Raw genomic sequence first — 21958 nt, forward strand, 5'->3', positions numbered from 1 at the left:
TCATGTGCGGCAGTTTAGTTTGCTTCCAAAAACACTGTTTTCCGTTCCAAAAAATACAGAAGTAATTTTCTACCAGATGACCATGGTTCTTTTCACCGAGACTAGATAATTTCTCTCGGTGTAAGGATATAGCTATGGATAAGTTCATACAAGGTCAATAAATCCGCGGTCACTTCGGGTCACACTGTTGAGAAAATAAACCGATGGGTTTGTTTAGTAGCAAATCGAGCGTGAATCAACTGAGTTTGTACTGAAAAATTTTTGAGTGATATGTATGAACTGTCTTCACACATTTGGTTTATAATTAGCGATACACAGGTACAGTGGCAAGTGTTGTACTTCACAGACTGTTTACCTCCGAACTACCTCCGCACGAAATCCCCGATTTGAGTACTTGTTAAAAGAAAAAGAAATAGTACCTGTGCGCATGCCAGTAAAAAAACCTAAGAGTTCGCGCATAAAAATGCCCGAACGTACCAGGCGCCAGGTCATCCAGTCGTTTAACAGTCGCACACAATTGTAAAATGGTAGCATTTAGTTCTAGGTGATCGTACGCCAAATCCATCAATTTCTTGGGGCCTGACGTGCTATCAGCCTGCTGCAGACGAATCGCTCGCGTGTTTGTGTATGCCTAACAAACTTACACCGCATAAAACACCACATACGACTGGAACAAAACCGCACGTTTGACATGGTCTTGGATAATCGCAGCTCAAATATGACGTGGAATTATGTTTCGAAGAGTCCGAAGGGAGCGACATATTACTGAAGCAATGGTCCAAGAAATCCCTCTCTGGCCATTACTGGATTGACTTCTGATAACTGTTCAACCCGATAAGTATTTCTAACCGGTAGTGTCGAATTTCTCTAATTTAGAACTTTAAAATTTTCAAATGCAGCAGTTGAAAATTGTGAAATGATAGATTTCAATATTTTCTTAGTTTTTGTAAGCATTTTGGTTTTGCTTAATAATCCAGGCTTTTAAAGTTATAAAAAAAGTTCAAGTATACTAATGTCCGGAATGATGATTAATTATGCACAAGTAAAAATTAAAAGAGTGTTGTAGTAGCTTTGATTTTAACGTATTTTTTTTCGCATCCACACGGGCGTGTTTGAAGTCCGAAGTAATCAAAGACTTTGTTTTGATGCATTTACACCCCAATCATCAATATCTCTGTATGGTTTGACAAAAAAGAGTAGCAAGATTAATAAAAATATTATGAATTAATTTTTGTTTCTTTGCTTTTCAACTTAATAGTGGTAATGGCAAAACGGGCGGGGGGGGGGGGGCGGTAATTTTATTTTAATCACGTTTGTCAGCTCTACTTTTTGTCGCGGCACAGAATTTTGAAGGCTTTGTGGGTGTTGCATGGCGTAACCTGAGGTCTTTCCTAAAATTTTAGACAGTGATTTAAGGGATTAAAAACGACGAAAGTATTCTTCGTCTCCATACAGTATTGTTTAGTAGCCGCCATGATAGCCTCGTTTGCCACGCAATTAGTTTTTTCTGTAATATTCGGCTATGCACTTGTTAATTTGGTGTAATAAATTTCATGAGTCATGACGTAGCGTTATGTAAACATATCTGGAGCTCTGTTTAAACCCGAATAAATATTGTTTCGCAGTTAGGTATTGGTTGTTAATCGGACTATTGACCAGTCATAATTGGGAACAGAAATTTGCTTTCATTACAGCAGTGCTTGGGTGGGATAAGGTCTAATAAAACGAAACACTGCAAAGAGTAGGGGGGGGGAGGGCTCAGTGCTACCCTGGAGGTCCCGTATTTGATCCCGGTGCCCCCCCCCCCCCCGGGACGGAGAGATTCTCAAGGGACAACATGCAGTCGTTTGGCTAAGACGAAAAACGGAGTTCCCGTTTACACACTGGCGTACAGTTGGAATTCGCAATAAGGGCAGGCCGTAGTTCTATTGTTCCGGCAAAACGTCGTTCATAAAACATTAAGGCGTAAGCCCGTCTTCATTAGCTCAGTCGGTGCAAAACAGTAGGACATTAAACCCCATTTCATTTATTTATTATGAATCAAATCGAGAACACATAAAATTTACAACATACCTATCCATGGTGTCGACATTTTTACAAGATCGAATTGCAAAGGCTAAAATATCTGCAACTCCATCATATCCCTTCATAAAAAAAGAATTACATATAATTCAATTTTAATGGTTCAGGGCGTGACGCGTTGGCGTGCACATAACTTGATAGTTGGAATTCGATATAAGAGTAGGCCGTAGCGTCGCTCTAAGGGGACAAATTCCCTCGTAGCACACTGTATGGTGTATGCCCGTCGTCTTTAGCCATTGAATTTCCTGACCATAGCTGAGACGGATATAGAGAATAACACCCAAGGATATTTATCCTATTAATACTGTTAATGGGATTTGAAATAAAATATTCCACGTCTCCCAAATACACCGTTACACAAATACGGAATAATTCCTGAGGGAAGGAATTAGTAAAGCATCTGGCTGCATAAAACCAGGGAAATCGTGCAAATGACTATTCTTCTAAAAGCCACACGAAAATCCAATATGGCGGCCATTTTTATTTTTGCGATAACGTCACAGATAATTGTTGGCCCTGGAATTGTAGATAATTTACATTTTGCGGGAAAAGGTAGAAGCCATAACCCAGGAAATACTGTCTAATGCAGACCAAAACCAAACTCCCAACGATCGTTTGATCTTTAACATATCGTAAGTTTCATTTGAATCGGACCACAACTTGTGGCCTCTTGAGGGCCCACAACCGTTGTACTTATTCCGCAATTATACGTAAAAGATAGGGACTCATAGCCCAAGAAATTGTGGTCCGGTATCTTGGACATAAGCATAATATTGTAAGTTTAATCAAAATTGGATAAAAACTGTGACATCCATATTGTCCACAAACAAACGTAAACGGACGTCTAGACGTCCGGACAGACAGACATGGGCGACCACATAATACGTATACAGGACAATGTGGGTGTTTACAAATCCCTTTAACTGTCCATTGGGTAATTTATGTGAAAGAAAAGCCGAAAATGGCAGCAATGTTGGATGATTCAAGTGTCTAATGGGATTTCCTCAATAAATGGCCCTTAACCGTCCCTTATGCAAATTTTAGTGCTTGCATTCAGATTTGAAAGATTATTACATCTACCAGCCCCCTACAAAATGTTAAATGATAACTATTTGAATGGATGGTAAGTGTGGCAGAGTATTGAAATAAAAGTTACCTGTATAATCACTACTGGTGTTGGATTGTCTTGATTTACAGCATCATATAATGATTTCAACTCATCCAGTTGACCTTCTATTACTAATATAACCGCTGGTTTATGGCCAACATCAAACTCCACTGGAAAAAAAATATCAAACAAAATGGGGTTCTACTTTTCTCCTCCGATTGGGCTAAAGAAGACAGGCATATCCCATGTAATGTGTTATGACGGAAATGTTGTCCCGACAGTGGCCCTACGGCCCACTCTTATTTCGAATTATAAATTTAATATTTCTTTGAAATGCAAGCCAATGTGTACACGGGACCTCGGTTTGTCGTACGACTATACGTTGTCCCTTGCCAGCCCCTCCGTCCTACACCACGGGAACTATGCCGGAAACTCCCGATGAACTTTCCCGGCAAAGGCCGGAATCGAACACGGAACTTCCAGGTTAGCGAGCCAAAGTCTTACTTCCCTGTAAAAGAAACCATATAGTAATGCTGACAGTACCCTTATATTGAAACGTTGCAGTATTAAACCTAGTGAATGCTATTTCGTTTCGTTTTTTATAGTTCAAAATTTCGTTTTACTTGTCTTTACTACACTAGGATCTTGAAGAGTTGTTATCATTGACGTGTTCTGAATGGTATGAGGAATTAGCCAATGAAACGGTCTGTTACGGCGAGCTTTGGGCGTGTTTTGCACGAAACTGTGGGTTATCCACTAGTAATATCAATGCTAATTGGTTAATCAAATGTCTAACGTCATAGGGTCAAAACCTGCTCGTATGACCTCTGACGCGATCTTCCACTACAACCGGCCAGATCTTCATGTAGTGTAGACTACTACTGTATAATTTTAATCAGATTGGTTATAATATATTGCTCGTCACTACTGGAAGGGTTGTTAAATAAAAGGTCTGTTCTGTCGAGTTCTTATCTTGTGGAGCGCAGGACATTTACAGCGATAGAAAATCAAACAAAGTACAGATTGTATTTCCGAATAGCCACTTGGAACACCGCCTCTGATTAGTTAATCAAATGACTAGCTTCATAGGTCAAAAGTCACTCGTATGATCCTGATAATCGAAAGTATAAAAAAACGAAACGAAATTTAGATCTGTATTTTAACCAGATTGCAATATGAAAAATTGAGAAAATAAAATAATATGCTTAATACCGCTCTATATGTTTTGGCAAAATATTTGATTTTCCTATGGACAGACTTTCGCATACCTGCTCTTCGAATTCTGCGCGGTAGATTCTCAAAAATTTTTCCGAATCCTTAAATCATGTAATCGAGACGCCTGTCAAAATACGACTTTAGCTGAAATGGACGTCGTACACGAGGCAGGTTATGCATATTCTTACTAGAACACCCGGTATCCCAGCGAACACGTACTTTGGTATTTTAGAGGCAACCCTTTGTGGTCTATATTTTAGAGGCAACCTTTTGTGTTCTATAATTCGCATGTCTAGCAGAATAGAGTAACTTACCTATATGATTAATTAATTTGGCCTCGAGTTCATTTCGAAATGAAGTTACTGTATGGTGCTTCATGGTGCCTTGTGTGGAAGTTCCTGGATTAGTTCCCTTCCCTGCGCTATTCTGGCGGCTTTCTCCAGCCTGTTTTTGTTGAGTCTTATTGGTAGTATTGCTAACATCCTTAATGACAGATGATACCTCGTCCACCAAGAAGAAATATGTATGATTATCATCGAGAACATGGTCGTCACTTTCCTGGACATATGGCCAATTACCCTAAAATAAACAAGTAACACTATGGACCAAGAACTGACTATGGCGTCATCTTAGCCATCTTGGAATTGGGACGCCATATCAAATCGATGAGCAATTGTCCAATAAGCAGCAATCATGAAAAGTTTCATGTCGAACTTTTCAAAGAGCGTCGCCCCCAAGAACAAAACGAACAAGGTGCGTAGTTCTTAGGGACCAGATCCCGGTCCAAAAATGGACACATTCTCATGGATTATGAAGTTACGAGAGTTTTCGTTCGGTGCAGGCTTGGCCAAAAGCCGATAAACGAGTTGATTATTTGAGTTTCAAATGTACCATCCCTGTGTTAAATTTTACAGAACATGTTTAGTACAAGTTGTTTCTTGAAGCATCACCCCCTTCCCCCCCCCCCCAAAAAAAAACCCACAAAAATACAAACACACAAAAAACAACACCCGGGTATACGGATGCTTGACCCAAAGGCATAAACTAGGCCGGTCGGTGGGAAATTTTTTTATTTGTTTTGGCTTGGGTTCTGAAAAATAATACCCGAGAAAAACACGCAAATACCCAAACTGATCAGCAGCCAATATTCGCTTGGCAGCTACTATCACTGAGATGGGTGAATCGATGACACCGTGGCGAGTTAATTAGCTCTCACTATTAACTTTTTTTCTTCTGCAATATTTCTTTTTAATTATTAAGAAAAAATAAAGATTTAAGATGTACATCTGGATAAAAAAAATATATCCTATTTAGTGTATATAAGTACATAAAATAGTGCCCGGACCCGTTTGTGTTACCACGTCCGGGAACGTAGCGGTCAGTTATCTTTCACGGAGTTGAAAGGAGACTTTTGTGAAACAGGATGGCCAAGACCGATTGATAGGAAATGGCAAATAAGAATAAACAGTTTTGGGTCGGCGATTTGGCTCATATTGTCGTTCGAGTAACACCGTTTTTTTGAAGGGGTGGGGGTGGGGGGCTAAGGCACTAATGACTTTCAAAGCAGAGAAGATGTTTGATTCATTGAAGATAGAAGGTTTTATTTGGCACCAAACATTTAGTAATCAGTAAACTTCCCTAATCACATCTTAATTGTACTTACTTCCTTATTAATAAGTTGGTCTTGATTCTCAAGTAAAGCCCACGGTACGACACCTAGAATAGGAACTTGCTTTTTATGCTGACTGTCTTTGAAGGCCTCGCCGACGTATTTTAAAACCCGCGTTTTCGTACCACTTGTCATTATCCAGGCACCTACAAAACATAATAAATGTATGTACATATTTCTTAGATATTAAAGGACAATTATGGTGTCAGTCATTATTACAAATGTGATAGACCTCGTTAGATGCGTAATAAAGGTTTCTATAAAAGGAAGTGACGAACACAAAAGGAAAACACGAGTACGTTATCCTTCTATATAACTGACTGAAGTGACGAATGATAACAGATACACTGGCCAATTTCTTCTCAGCGTTTATGTGTTAAAATTATATTTGGAACGTGTTTAACCAGTTCTGTCACATATGTGATAATGACTGACACCAATATTGTCCTTTAACGGGCACCAATATTACATACCCGTATGATAGAACCCATAAACACATTCCAATAATATGTTATCTCTACTTAAATATACATTAGTTAAGAGTTTAATAAAATGTTGAAAATGTCATTCAAATTATATTACATGTACTTCATTCTCAGCCAAGTTATCATTGTTTGTAGTTTTGACAAGATGTGTGCACAGTGGTAACCAGGCACTGGTATAATCGGGACTTTGCCTAGCTTTCCCATTTTTAAATCAAATTTTTAAATGGCGAACCGTTTCAATCTAGTTAAAATCTCGGGTATCCGAAGCTATCGAGAGTCGATATGCTCTTGTTTTGTTAATAAATGTCTAATTAATAGTTTATATAGCATTTCATGACTAAAGAAAGACCTGCAATAGGCAGATTTAGCTCTTGCATAATGCATGTTAAAGCCTTTAAGGATAACCCGTTTTTCCATTTTTATAGTCACTTCTCGATACTTCAAATCATGATTACTTATCATCTGTAGCAAAGATATCCATTATAATATTTGGAATGTGCTTTAAACCAGTTCTATCAGATATGGCCTCCTGATATTTTTAATCAGTTCCCACTGTCCGTTTCGAGTGCTATTTGTAATGCGAAGGTTGATGAACAAATTACAAAGCAAAGCCTATCCCATAAGTCAATGCGGAATTAATAATTAAACATGGCTGATCTAAAAACCAGGTGCAAACGACTTCCAAACGACTTTAAAGTATTAAATCTATACGTAAACCTACCTGTTAAATCGACCAGTTTTTTTAAATTATCACAAAAGAATTTTTTATCTTCCACACCCATTTGAAGAGTTGCTGATCCACCTATTACAGATATCAGTAACTGTGGTCGGTCTACTTTCCAAATGTTAAACAATAAATGGTCCAGGTTACTGGTGTCACAAACTCTAACATACTGCAAATTAAATTCATTTTTTTTAAAACAAGACTACGAAAATTCTCCCCGACAAACAAAAGTAAATCTGCGAGAGAGAGAGAGAGAGAGAGAGAGAAAGAGAGAGATGGGGTTTAACGTCCTCTCGACACAAACTAAGTCATTTCGGGACTAACACATGGTCCAATTTTATTTCAATAATCTCTTACACGTAGGGGTCTTTAGCAGTGGGAGGAAACCGGAGGACCCGGAGAAAAACCTACGAGGTTGGACAGATGACGCTACTCCTTGTCACGTACAACCAGGGAATCGAAACCACGCAAGTTGACTCAATGACAGACCTTATGATATAGTGCGCACGTGCTAAAAATTCGCCCCCCCCCTCCTGTCCCTCCGCTGCACAGAAAGGATTCCTACGTTGGCGAAAGAAATGAATCTGCCAAAGTCTATTGAAATAAAAAGCATTACTATAGCACAATAAAGATTCTAACCTTAGCCGTGTTTTGGTCATTCTTCTTAAATTCAATTTCACCAAAAGCATTACATTTAAAATCGACGACGTCTGTGTGTCTAGTTTGGCCACAGTTCGCACATGTCGGGCTTAAAAGAAAACATACGAAAACATAAGAATGGGTTGTTTTGAGGGAGTGTGTCTATTCTTTCCGTTCAATCAAATGTATTTCAAGTACAGCAACATGACAGCACTTCGTTTAGTCTGGGGTCTTCCTTAAAACTTTGGACAGTGATTTCAGGTATTAAAAACGGTGAAAGTATTGTTCGTCTCCAAACTGTATTGTTTACATTGTATTTGTTTTGATAGCCTCGTCTGTCAAGCAATTAGGTTGGGTTTTTTTTTGCAATATCCGACTATGAACTGGTTAATTGGGCATAATAAAATCATGACGTAACGTTATGTAAACATATTTGGTCCAATTTGGAACTCTGTTTAAATCGTAAAGATATCGTTACGCAGTTAGCTATTGGTTGTTAATCGGACTATTGACCAGTCATAATTTGGAACAGAAATTTGCTTCCTTTACAGCCGTGTTAAGTGGGATTAGGTCTAATCAAACGAAACACTGCGAGGAGTATGTGTATCGATAGAAGCGATATGTTACTTGATTGTTGAACATGGTAATGCCGGGCGAAGTCGATGATGCAGGTCTTCTTTTCATCTAAATCCAACACCATTCTAATCATTTGAACAAACAATAAATCTTACCGTCTCAAGATTTTAGTAGGTTTATCAACATTCTTGGTACATTTCAAATTAACACTGTCTTGTATCCATTCTCTTTCCTTTTTTTGTTCCTTTATAAAATTGAAAATGAATTATGTAAGAACTTAAACAGCCTATTGCAGGTCTCTCCTTTGGCCTCAAATGTTATCTAAATTATTAAGAAGGCATTTATACACAGAATCAACATCGATATTATTTCGAATTTTTGCCTCATCTGAACAATTAGAAGATCAGAGTCAACGGTAACTACAAATGTTCCAGAATCTGGGTAATAAAAGTAGAAACAATGGGATATTTTTTAATAAACTAAGTAGTATTTTCAGATTCATTTCAAATGACCAATACTGAAAAACGTCTTATTCAAATTAAATAGGGGTTATTTAAGATTTAAAAAAAAATTGACCGTTTTTACTATATTAGTTCAAAACTAGATAATGAAAAATGGATATATTGACAATGTCAATATTCTTTTATTCACAAAAAATATCATGAATGGCCAATTGGCGATTCGTGTTCTCGATTGTCAAGTACCATGGCCATGGTAATAAACAAGGTCTCGATTTTCAGGCCTTTGATCGATTGTGTCCATGATAGTCTCGGTCACCCAGAACCCCCTAGTCTTCAACGTTCGTAGAATATTTGTCTGGATGATAGAGACTATGTCCATGAATGTTGTTTAACCCGGATATGACGGGAATCACAGTCAGTTGGCATGTATACTTAACGCAAACAATTCCAGTTCGGGATTAACATATGGTCTGTATTTAGCAGTGGAGGAAACCTCAGAACATGGAAGACATCCACGAGGTTATAGGTAGGTCGCCCTACTCTTTTCAAGCAATGCCTGTTCTCCAATACCATAATTAAAACATTATCTAAAACATAAGTTTAACCCATTTATTTATGAATAAAATAACATACCTTTTCACGACCTCGTGATTCTTCGAGGTCATACTTCTGGTAGAGTTCCATTGTTGCACGATTATCAACATCGACAATTTACCTGAGTTAATCCGATACGAAGTTCGTGTAAGAGGCAATTTGATTGGCTAATCTTTCACATCACCCAGAAGGCTGGTTGTTTAACAACACTTCCGGATCCTGGTGTAGTGAAGTTACGTAAACTAAATTTCGATCTATAAAAAACGAAACGGAATAAGATCTGTGTTTTAATCAGAATGATCGAAGATGCACAGCCAAGAGATATTATATAAATGATGCCAAAATCCGCGTTACCCCAAAGGTGGCGCACATAGTAACGTCAGAGAAATATATACATATTTACATTTCTATGCGTATCCGTTGTGAGTTGTGACATATCCACAATCGCAGTAATTGCGGCAACTGACGAACAAAACGACTTGTTATGTCGCATGCGTGATGACAGGATGACGCTATAATTACATCAGCTAACTGTTCTAACATACATGCTGCGTTGGTGTAAGAATCACATTAGCGACACCACGGATTCACCCTAGCCCCTACCTACGCACGGATGAAAAGGACTTTACGTACTCTTGGATCAAATAATCTAAATAGCTGAATAAATATCCCCGTTATTGTGAGGAAAGAACTACAACATAGATTTGTCCTAGACACTAAAATCAACCATCAGTTAAATAACACACGTTTTATCGTCTATTACCAATCGTTCAATATCAATTACATTTATAAAAACGAGTGTTTGAATACAAAATGAGAAAAACATACCTCAAGTGTCTATACAGCAATAAATCTTGGTGTTGTGTTACCGAAAGTTACCGGGTTGCTAAGAAAATAATTATGTGAATTGATAATATAATTCTAGGAATGTTATCAAAAGAAAGCTGGTCTACTTTCACTTTCTCATATTATTTAAGGAGCCCATTGAAAGTAATTCATGTAAACATATTTACCGGGTTGCTAAGAAAATAATTATGTGAATTGATAATATAATTCTAGAAATGTTATCAAAAGAAAGCTGGTCTACTTTCACTTTCTCATATTATTTAAGGAGCCCATTGAAAGTAATTCATGTAAACATATTTATTGTGTGTTACCGTTATATATAGCATGTATAGATTTTGTACATGCATTGTCGACTGACGTGAATGAATTATTGTCCACATTCTTGAACAATGAAAGTATGTAGTATTTATTAGCACACTTTCCTCGGTGTATCGGTGAATATCAGGACAGTTTTGGTCGAGGGGCCCAATTTCTCTCTCTCTCTCATTTGGTGTATAAAGGTAGCTCGGAAAGCGGAGTAACATGGACCAGATGGCGTTGAGCTACGACTTCCGGTTCGAAGTTATAGGCAGAACCCGTACAGCGCCGGGCCACCCACATACTCCTATAGTTTCGTTTGATTAGACCAAATCCCACTTAACACTTTAAACAAGGCGCCAAATTGGACCAAATATGTTTGCATAACGTTACGCCATGACTCGCGGTTTTATTATGCCCAGTTAACCAGTGCATAGCAGAATGTTGCAGAAATACTAATTGCGTGACAAACGAGGCTATCAAAACGAATGCAATGTAAACAATACTGTTTGGAGACGAACAATACTTTCACCGTTTTTAATACTAAAAATCACTGTCAAAAGTATTAGGGAAGACCCCCAGATTAAACGAACGGTTGTCACGTTAGAGAGATTTGATTGAACGGGAAGAATAGACACACTCCCTCAAAAGCTCAAATATCTGAAACCAATCCAGCAATGGCCAGAGATGGATTTCTCGGACCAGTGCTTCAGGAATATGGGTCAACCGCGAGTAGAACTTATTTTGGCTACCCTTTAGTGCTCAAATATGGACATTATTATTATTATTATTATTATTATTGATCCCATGTAAGAGTACCTCGTTCTTTAAATAGAGTCCTATTCGTGCAAGTCTAAGTTTGGTTGCTATACCGTTAGCGCTTGGAAAAGACATATGGTCATGCGGTTGAAGGTTCGGCGCAGAATTTGACTTAGGGTCGCCTATCCAACCTTATGGGTTTTCTTCGAGTGTTCCAGTTTTCTGCTAAAGACCCTACGCCAAAGCGAAATGACGTAATTAGTTCCCTCAAGGTTAACGAGGCAACGTATTGTATTACTTACAATAACAGCGGCTCCGACAACGGTAATGAAATAAAATGAAATGGGGTTTAATGTCTATTGCGTTCAAGGGACCTCGGTTTTCGCCTCATCCGAAAGACTATACATTGTCTCTTGATTTGCCCCCACCCCACCCGACTCCAACAACGGAGAATAGAGCGTGAAATAAAAACACCATAAATAACAATAAAATATATTTTATTAATTATAATCAGCAACAAAAAATATAATAAATATTATCACATTACCCTGATCTAAAAATAGTTTTGATTGTAGTCAGTTTTTTTAACAATCTGATTAAAATACAAATCTATATTTCTTTCGTTTTTTTTATATACTGCCTACACTACATGAAGATCTGACTGGTTGTACTGGATGGTCGAGTCAGTGGCCTTATGAGCGACTTTTGACCCTATGACGTCAGACATTGATTAATCAACTAGCGTTGACGTTTCTAGTGGTATACCCAGAGTTTCGTGCATCGCACGCCAAGAACTCGCCGTAACAGACCGTTTCATTGGCTAATCCCTCACTTCAACCAGAACGCCAGTAATATAACAACTTTTCCAGATCCCAGTGTAGTAAAGACAAGTAAAACGAAATTTTGAACTATAAAAAACGAAATAGGATCTGTGTTTTAATCAGATTGGTTTTTAAACAGCTAATGAAAACACATATTTATGGAAATAGTTACTAGTGCATTATTAAAAAGCGACGTTTGTCTATATATTTGCCCCATATCTGTATTTCCGTGTTAGCTTGATATCTTTAAAGACAATACACCTCGTAACGTCGTATACGAGTGGCTGTTTTCAATAAGTATGTGTTTTTGTTTTTACTCTATCCGTTTAAGGCGACATCAGCAGAATGGTTTAAGATAGTTGAAACATTACATCAGTTGTAACCTAAACACGGACTGGGACCAGTACATCAACAGAAACATTACACCAGTTATAATCAAAACCCGGATCCGGACCAGTACAACTGCGTAGTTATTGTGCAAATATCTATTTGACTGAGATAAGAAAAATATTTGGCACATACATGTATGCTATTACATTATTGTGTGCTCGTTTGGAATATATATATATATATATATATACATTTACTAAATAACATAGCACTGGTCGACATATATAAAAACCATAATATCCAATATTTATGCACTTTTCAAAATATCCCTAAAAACAATCTAGGTTGAATTCGGGTAATTTATGGACGGCGGGTAATTTATGGACGAAATAAAATTTACACGAAAGATGAAAAATGCATATACGGATGTGAATAACTATTATCTACAGAAATAAACAGACAGAATTGAAGATGTAGAACAGTTACATGGACATATATGTCTAGACTAATCTATATATAGGTGTATTGAAGGTCGGATTAAAGGGGGTTCTGACTGACCGGGACTACATCCAGGGACCCCAATATCAAAGGGGCCCCAATTAGGTTTAAAAAAACAACTGTACCGTAAAGATACATTTATATCTTAAAGGAGAATTATGTAAGATTTGATAAGGGGCTGGCATATTTCATTATAATAGTTAAAAACCAGATAACGTAAAGGGAACATGCTGAACATTCCAGTCAAATTGCTTCACTTTAAGCCGAGAAAATCTTATTTTAAAATCACTGTAGTCTCGATTGTCACTGTTTCCGTTGTCACGATAATTAACAAACTCTTGATTATCCATTTTTGCGTTTAATTATCAATGCGCTTTGAACGGCAGATCGGATTCAAATCCAATGAAAATCGGAAAGATAAGATGCCATCCAGAGTTGATTATGGTCTGGATAAGTTTATTAATGTCTAATAATGATAATGTCTAATCAATAATTTATATAACATTTCAGGCCTAAAGAAAGACTGCCAATAGGAAGATTTAGCTCTTGCATAATGTTTAAATAAAGTATTATTATTACTTTGCATTTATATAGCGCCCCTTCCACTGCGCTGTTCACTTTACAATATAGATAAATATGTTATTTATTATGTTGTATATATTTGTGCCAAATAAATCTATCATACTGACATACAAATGGCATTTGTGGAAGTAAGATGGTCCATGATCAGAATATGCCCCCTTTTCACTGTTAATGCAAGAGGCCCTGTTGGTATTTTCAGTCAGGGTCCCACGCGAGTTTAATCCGACCTTAATGTGTACGAACATAGAAATTTGAGCAAACATTTATATAATCTCAACGTGATACCCTGAAACCACAAAAAGTTCTTATCAAAACATGCAATATACAAATATGGCAATGTGGGATACGCAAATATACATCCTAGCCTATTCTATCATTAAATCAGGTGGATGGGGGGGACGAAGCAAGTCAAAATGGGGTTCTGGGGGTCTGCAAAGGGTAAATTTTTTAAACTGAAGAGCATTTGTGTCCAATGGGCTTATTATAATATCATGTTTAAAACGTTACCATCACATGATATTCCGCTTTCTATGATTGATATATGCTACAAACAAGCTGATTAAAATACAAATCTAGATTTCGTTTCGTTATTTATACTTTCGATGGCCTCTACTACATGACGATCTGACCAGTTGTACTGGGAGGTCGTGTCAGGGGTCATACGAGCGGTTTTTGAGCAACCATCTCAAGTGGGCATTCGGAAATATAACTTTTGCTTTGATTTGTTTTCCATTGCTGAGATGGGGGGATGGATGGCCAAATGGTTAACAGGTGCGCGCTGTATCATAAAGTCTGTAATTGAGTCAACTGGCGTGGTTTCGATTCCCCGGTTGCACGTGACAAGGAGTAGGGTCGCTTGTCCAACCTCGTGGGTTTTCTCCGGGTCCCCCGGTTTCCTCCCACTGCTAAAGACCCCTACGCGCAAGCGAATTATTGAAATAAAATTAAAACCATATGTTAGTCCCGAAATTATATAGTTTGAGTGGAGTGGACGTTAAACCCCGTTTCTCTCTCTCTCTCTCTCTCTCTCTCTCTCTCATTTCTGAGAATGTTGGCCCAACCGATCAGATTGGCTAATCCCCCACATTACACAGAGTGCGGGTTATTTAATACCTCTTCCAGGTGCTAATGAAGTGAAGACAAATAAAACTGAATTTTAAACCCTAAAATACAAAACGAAATAGGAACTGTGTTTTAATCAGATTGTGTCACAGATAGCGGATGTGATTATTGTTTCTGGTATGTGAATTAACTTTGTTGTAAAGTAAAGTAATATCTGGTAGAATGATTTAACGGCAAGTTGCTATGGTAAATATCACAGTAGTTTGTCCACAGCAGCACCCTAGTGTCCAGTTCAGTTCGATAATTTTAGTCAACCAGAGATATCTTTTACGGTAGTTCGTCCATGGCGGCTTCAAAATTCGCCATTTCTGTCAAATTCTTTAAACCAACATCTGACTTTAATGTCTGATAATAAAATTCCGGCGCCTGAAAAAAAAAAGATTTGCATTTGAATTATTATTCCTGTTGTGTTTAATGTCACGGGCACTTCAACGGATTATGGTGTTACTTACGGTCCGACGAAGGTATTAATTGCAAAGTTTGATTTGTAATTAATAACTTTTAAATGACAAATGTAATTTCATTGGAAGCTGTATACTGATCACATAGAGAGTCTCGTAGGCAATAAAAACGACGGGAAGTGTTAGAACTAGTGAGTATTGTGAGATGACAGCAGATGAAATGTGTTCAACGAGTCAAAACAATATGGCGAGTGATACACTTTGTTGTTAATTTTATTGTATTATATAAGTCAAACAGTATTAAGAAGTTTTTTTTTAATCCATTCAAGAGCTCGTGTTTAATTATTATTATATCAGTTGTTTCCCATTATCAATGGTGCAGGTTGGTGTTCTTGACAAGAAAGGGTGTTTGGTCTCCCGGGTCGGATGAAATAAAGACTACCCGTTTACACTTTGGCGTGCACGTAAAAGAACTCGTGACTTTTAGAATTTGAAATAAGAGTACATGTATTGGACATTATGTCGCTGCCTGGGCAACATTTCCCCATAGTATAATGCAAGGCGCATTTCCCTAATCATTTTCCCAGTCGGGGCAGACAGTAGAACGGTAAACCCCATTTCATTTTATATTAATCTTTTTCTATCCTACAATTCAGTCTGGTATAACACAGACTGTGAAACACTGAAAAGAAAAAAGAAAAAAGATGAAATTTAAAGTAAAGCTTGATATATCATTTCCCCAACAATAGACATGTTCATGAACCCGGGACTGTTCGAACTTGGCCACGGCATCGCTGTTCGTTCAACATTTCCCCCATATACAGCACCCGCTACGACGTAAGCTCGTCCTCATTATCCTGGATGGTAAGAAATTAAAGCATCCCCAAAAGATAAACATAACACAATTTAACACCCACCGTTGATTGCAGCTTCTGAAGAAAGGCGACTTCTTTACCAGTTAATTTTTCTACTCTAGCACTGAAATCATGATCATAACATAGAAATTATTGAAGGCTTGACACTGGTAGCCTGATACCGTTCATTTATGAACCTATGTCTTTTACTTTAAATCATACAAAGAATCATAATTCCAATCTGATTAAAACACGGATCCTATTTCACTTTGACTTCACGTTGTGTCCTTGATCCCTACAATACAAGTGGTGTATTTTTCAAAATCATGTTTTGGTATCTTCAGATATAAGAGTTCCACAATATAATCAGAAACTATATACTAGTACTAATAACTGGACAATCCTGTTGAGGAAACCACGTCTATGCTCTTTGCATTCTGACTTGAGCGAACCTGAATTTAAACAGGAAAACGCCCGACGAATTGGATGAGTCGTCAGACACTGGCCCCGCGATAAAATAGGTATTTCCTTACTTAAAACAATTAGTTGCAGGAACCGATTTGGTTATTCCCTTATGAAATATAGTTCCCCGGGCGTTACGGCTCGTCTTCTTTAGCCAATGAGCAGAACAGTGGGACGTTAAACCCCATTCATTTCATTTCATTGCATTCATTTCCCCATTATGCAGAGATGAGTACCCTGCTTATGCATCCATCAACAGACAGTATGAGACCCTTTGACCTAGAACTTCTCCAAATTTGATGAATTATCTCAAGAATTTTGTTCTAAAGGGATAAAGGGTTTATCACTTCTTTAATCAGGGGTTTTCTTCACTCACCCAGATAATTTATGTTTAGTTAACCAGTATTTCACTTGTTTTGGATTCCAGTTTTTGACTTCACTGAGTTTGGGAGGTGGTGCTCTAGCAGCAGTATATAAAGGTTCTCGTCGTTCTGGAACAATGGCCTGTAATGATTAAAAAGTCAATCGACATATACATACAGGTATCAAAAAAAAATCCAGACCCTTCAATTTTTCAAGGTTGTTCGGATGGGACGAAAATCCTAGTTGCCATACACCTAAAATAACCCATGACAGCTCAAATTCGGTGAAGATTCCGGGCTGTGTTTCCTTCATAGCACCTGGGGTTACAATCCAAATCTTTTGATACTTGGTCAGACTAAGGGTCAAGGCACTAAACTGTGTCACACATACCAGGTTAGTTTCCCCGCATCGAGTCATTCTTCCATTAATTAAACATATTCGAGAAGCAAAATGAAATGAACTGGGGTTTAACGTCCTACTGTTCTGCTCCGACTTGGCAAATGAGCCATACAGTGTGCTATGAGGGTAATGTGGCCCGGGCAGCGGCACTATAGATTACTCTTATATCGAATTTCAAATGCCAAGGGATCTTTTACGTGTACGCCGATGTATACACCGGGCCTCGGTTATTCATCTCATCCGAACGACTAGACAGCAGTCCTTGTCAGACCTTTCACCCTGCACCACTGACAAGAGGAAACCACGTCGGAAAATCCCGACGAACTTTCTCAGCCAATGCAAGAATCGAACAGGTGACTTCCAGGCTAGCGAGCCAGCGTCTTACCCAATTACCCACCCTGGCGCCCTTTTCGGGAAGAGAATGCCCTTGTAATGAGGTCTGTTTAATTTCAGAATCTAAGCGAACTTTTTATATTAAGGACTTTCTTTGAGTCAAATGGCGTGGTTTCGATTCTCAACTTGTACGTGGCAATTACAGTAGGGGCACTTGTCCCACCTCTTGGGTTTCTCTGGGTCGTCCGGTGTCCTCTCTCGGAAAAAAATCAAATTAATGTTCCCTAAAGTCATATTCATTAAATTAAATCTGACCAATTACCTCTTCAGGTCCGTCGACTTCATCGTAGGTTTTAGTCGGAGCTGATAACGTCGTTGCTTTTTCACCACCATTCATGGTCTGGTGGACCTCTCTCAGTAAACCGTCTATCTTGGATTCAAACGGATATTTACCACTAAAATCATAAAATAATTTGGCACCAAGAATCATCCCTAACCAGCCGTCTGGTCGATAACCTTTCTCCATTATTAAAGGTATTACTTTCTTTCTTAACTGATGAGCATATTCAGCCTCTGAAATTATTCAAAATATACAACTGATGAGCATATTTCAGTCTCTGAAATTATTCAAAATATTTAACTGATGAGCATATTCAGCCTCTGCAATTATTCAAAATATACAACTGATGAGCATATTTCAGTCTCTGAAATTATTCCAAATATTTAACTGATGAGCATATTCAGCCTCTGAAATTATTCAAAATATATATTTAATAAACGCATATTCTGCCTCTGAAATTACTTAAAATATTTATCTGATGAGCATATTCAGCCTCTAAAATTACTTGAAATATTTAACCGATGAATATATTCTGGCTCTGAAATTATTTACAATATATTTAACTGCAGGGTGTATTCTGCCTCTGAAATTATTTAACATGTCTAACTGCTGAGTGTCTTAAAATATTGTTAGTGATAAGCCTATTAAACCTCTGTAATTCTTAAATTCACATGTCAGTTTTTGTAGTCAACCGTCTTCATTAGCCCCGTCCGAACAGAACAGTAGGACGTTAAACCCCATTTCGTTTCATTCTGTAGTCAATACATAGGATGACGTGAAATATAAAATTCATGTTTTACCCACACGGAAAGTGTACAGGTTTGATACATTATGTTATAAAAATGAGATGGGTTTATCTTTATACTTTATTTCACCGATTGGGTTAATGAATTCCGGCATGCTCCATGCGTGGCTTCCCCTGTCTAGTCATTCGGATGGGACGAATACCGAGGACCCGTGTATACATTGGCGTGCACGTAAAAGATCCTTGGCAAATGGAATTTGGAATTCGATAAGATCCCCTGGCAGTTGGAATTGGAGATAAGAGTAGGTCATACTATCGCTGCCCGGGCATAATTTCCTCATTAGCCCTGTCGGAGCAGAACAGTAGGACGTTAAACCCCGTTTCATTTCATTTCGTATTCTGCTATGAGGACACAGGCAACGCCGCCTCTGATTACATCTCTAATTATTATTATTATTATTATTTCAATAGCACGCCGAAGTGCCCCTCGTTTTCTCGTTCCATCCTTGCATGTGCTCGATCCTGTACGGGATTGAAGTCATCCTGATTAGTATGTCAGTGTCTTACTCAGTGAACCATCGCGGCTCCTAGTAATATTATAAAACACAGCGAATCTTCAATTCTAGCAAAATGGTGGCATTATTTTGACTAAAATTAAAAGGTCACTGGAAAAGCTACATAACTGTTTCAAATAATGCAAGGAATTATGTCAATATATCCTTTTCATAAGTAGGGCACGGTCTCGAATGTCAATGTTACCTGATACAGGTAAATTCCAACATTTTCGGTGTTCTCCATAAGTAGTCGCTTTCCACCAATAAACAATACGTGACGTAATTTTATTTCTTCTGATCATAGAAATATAGACTAGAATATGTGCGGAAGGACTACAATTGCGTCACGGCTTGTTTATAATTGGCGGAAAGTTACGGAAAGCTTTTCCGGTCATCTTTAAATCTAAAATAACCAAAGATTTTTACCTGCCCGACAGTTAGGACTATCTTTATACTTTCTAGACATACAAATTAAAACAACATCAGCCTTTTCTATAGCTTCAGCCATTGCTTGTAGAGTTGAACCTTCCATGTCATCAATGTCCATCCATACTTTCTCGCCTTGACCCCTGATTCTGTCCCTTATCTTCATCAATATCTCCTGATTGGCCCACTGATAACTTATCATCACGTGACCTTTAGCACTCTTCAAGTCCTTTTCTGATTTTTCCAGCTCTGCTTTTTCTTTTGTGTTGTTTGGTGTTGGGGATGCGGGCTGTTTAGCTGTTAGGCGGACGCCTTGAAAATTGAGGAAAATTGTTTATATTATTATGTAATGGGTAGTATTCGGAAAATATAACTTTTACTTTAATATTTTTGGTTCCATCGCTGCGAATGTCTACCCACAGTTCCGCGTGCCATACGATAAGAACTCACCTCAACAGACCATTTGATTGGCTAATTCACCCGGACCCTAGTGTAGTGAAGACAAGTAAAATTAAATTTTGAACTATACACAACGAAACGAAATAGGCTCTGTGTTTTAATCAGATTTGAACGTCCAACCGTTCGGCTACAAAATCTACACATCCTTCCAGTAGTCGAACTGCGGGGGGTTGGATGGCTGAATGGTTAGCGTGTGCACGCTGTATTATAAAGTCTGTCATTGAGTCAACTGGCGTGGTTTCGATTACGTGACAAGAAGTAGGGTGGCTTGTCCAACCTCGTGGGTTTTCTCCGGGTCATCCGGTTTCCTCCCACTGCTAAAGACCCCTACGCGCAAGCGGATTATTGAAATCAAATTGAACCATATGTTAGTCCCGAAATGACCTAGTTTGTGTCGAGTGGACGTTAAACCCCATTTCTCTCTCTCTCTAGTTGAACTGCACCAACCGGCATAATGAAAACGGGCATATGCTATGACATACCAAACTTACGCTGGCTGTCTACATTAGCTCCGCTTGAGAAAGACACTAAACTGGTTGACCGACATTTTAAGCCATAAATCGACGAATTTAGTCGAAAACGCTTAGTATTTATTCTTCTTCCATTTAATAAAATTGAAAGTTTTATTTAGTCTTTTTATGTGTAACAGCTGATGTGAAATGGAGTAGAGCAGCATTACAAAACAGCATACTGATTGTTGGATATGGCGGCCAGTTAGGACAGAGATCTATTCTCGAAGTATATGGATCTGTGTGTGTGTGCAGAATCATACTGTAAGGGAGTTGACTACCCATCACTGAATTCAAACAGTTAAAGGACAATATTGGTGTCAGTCATTATCACATATGTGATAGACCTGGTTAAACGCTTTCCAAACATAATTCTAACAGAGGTATTATTGCTACGATAGAAGCTTTCAAGAAAGGGACATGACGAACGCAAAAGGAAAACACGAGTTATCCTTCTATATAACTGACGAGGGATAACAGATACACGGGGAATTTCTGCTCACTAATACTTCCTTCGAAGACCAAAAGTTGTTATATATGAGACTGTGAGAGAATAGCTTATAATTCAAAAAAATAATTGACTGTCACTAGTCCTTTAAGTGTTCTATACGATCAAGTCAAGTATTTATGTGTAAGATAAATCATGAGACTGGGGTTATGCTGGGAAAAGAAAGACTGAAGAAAATAACATGAGAAAAAGAAAAACCGAGGCCGGTAGGCAGAGGTTTTTCTGACGAGGGTTTTTTCTGAAGTCTTTCTTCCACAGCATAACCCTGGAAGAATAACCCGGTACAGGTTTAAAGAAAAACTTTCAGAAGAATAACCCCAAATTTCCCTGTATATATCCAAAGCCGCACCCGACTTTCAGACCGCAAGTTATTCCGGTTATAGAATATACCCCAAAGATCAAAGAGATTTACCGTTACAGGTTTATATGAGGAAAAACAATTAAATCTTATTTGAGGAAATATTAAAATACTTACCCAGTTCTTTATAATCATCTGATTGAAGTAGTTTATATCTCATCGTCCATAAAATACCATAACAGGTAGATTTGGTATCGGCAGCGCCACTTTTGTTTTGAGTTTCAAGAAACTGTATCATTCCTGGTTCCTGAATAATTCGTTCTTGGTTTGTCTCGTCAAAAGCTAGTGCCCAGATTGATTTTAATGCCTCTGAAGATATAGGAAAACAGTGATTATATATTTTGAAAACTTGAAATGGAAGAAAACGAAAGAATTAAAAATATATTTAACTATCTTTGTCAGTCAATTGACAATTTTTTCACGGCCCAAATGACATGTA

At 38.0% G+C, this 21958-nt stretch overlaps 2 protein-coding genes across 2 annotated transcripts in view; both read right to left on the reverse strand.

Annotated features, from left to right (window-relative positions):
• The window catches only part of LOC126822334 (transient receptor potential cation channel subfamily M member 1), a 28554-nt gene extending 18120 nt beyond the window's left edge, over positions 1-10434 (reverse strand). Inside the window, exons 1-9 of the mRNA XM_050551165.2 lie at positions 10382-10434; positions 9593-9807; positions 8654-8742; positions 7923-8031; positions 7281-7452; positions 6069-6220; positions 4720-4984; positions 3239-3360; positions 2074-2144 (exon numbers count right to left, since the gene is read on the reverse strand). Coding sequence (XP_050407122.1) covers positions 2074-2144; positions 3239-3360; positions 4720-4984; positions 6069-6220; positions 7281-7452; positions 7923-8031; positions 8654-8742; positions 9593-9643 — 1031 coding nt within the window. The 5' untranslated portion in view covers positions 9644-9807; positions 10382-10434. The remainder of the gene's footprint in view (positions 1-2073; positions 2145-3238; positions 3361-4719; positions 4985-6068; positions 6221-7280; positions 7453-7922; positions 8032-8653; positions 8743-9592; positions 9808-10381) is intronic.
• A 2478-nt stretch (positions 10435-12912) lies between these two features.
• Positions 12913-21958, reverse strand: part of LOC126822374 (uncharacterized) — a 36288-nt gene continuing 27242 nt past the window's right edge. Inside the window, exons 4-9 of the mRNA XM_050551244.2 lie at positions 21637-21828; positions 19686-19997; positions 17943-18193; positions 16902-17029; positions 16127-16187; positions 12913-15174 (exon numbers count right to left, since the gene is read on the reverse strand). Coding sequence (XP_050407201.2) covers positions 15076-15174; positions 16127-16187; positions 16902-17029; positions 17943-18193; positions 19686-19997; positions 21637-21828 — 1043 coding nt within the window. The 3' untranslated portion in view covers positions 12913-15075. The remainder of the gene's footprint in view (positions 15175-16126; positions 16188-16901; positions 17030-17942; positions 18194-19685; positions 19998-21636; positions 21829-21958) is intronic.

Source organism: Patella vulgata, chromosome 5 (assembly GCF_932274485.2).
Source record: "Patella vulgata chromosome 5, xgPatVulg1.2, whole genome shotgun sequence".
Classification (NCBI taxonomy): domain Eukaryota; kingdom Metazoa; phylum Mollusca; class Gastropoda; family Patellidae; genus Patella; species Patella vulgata.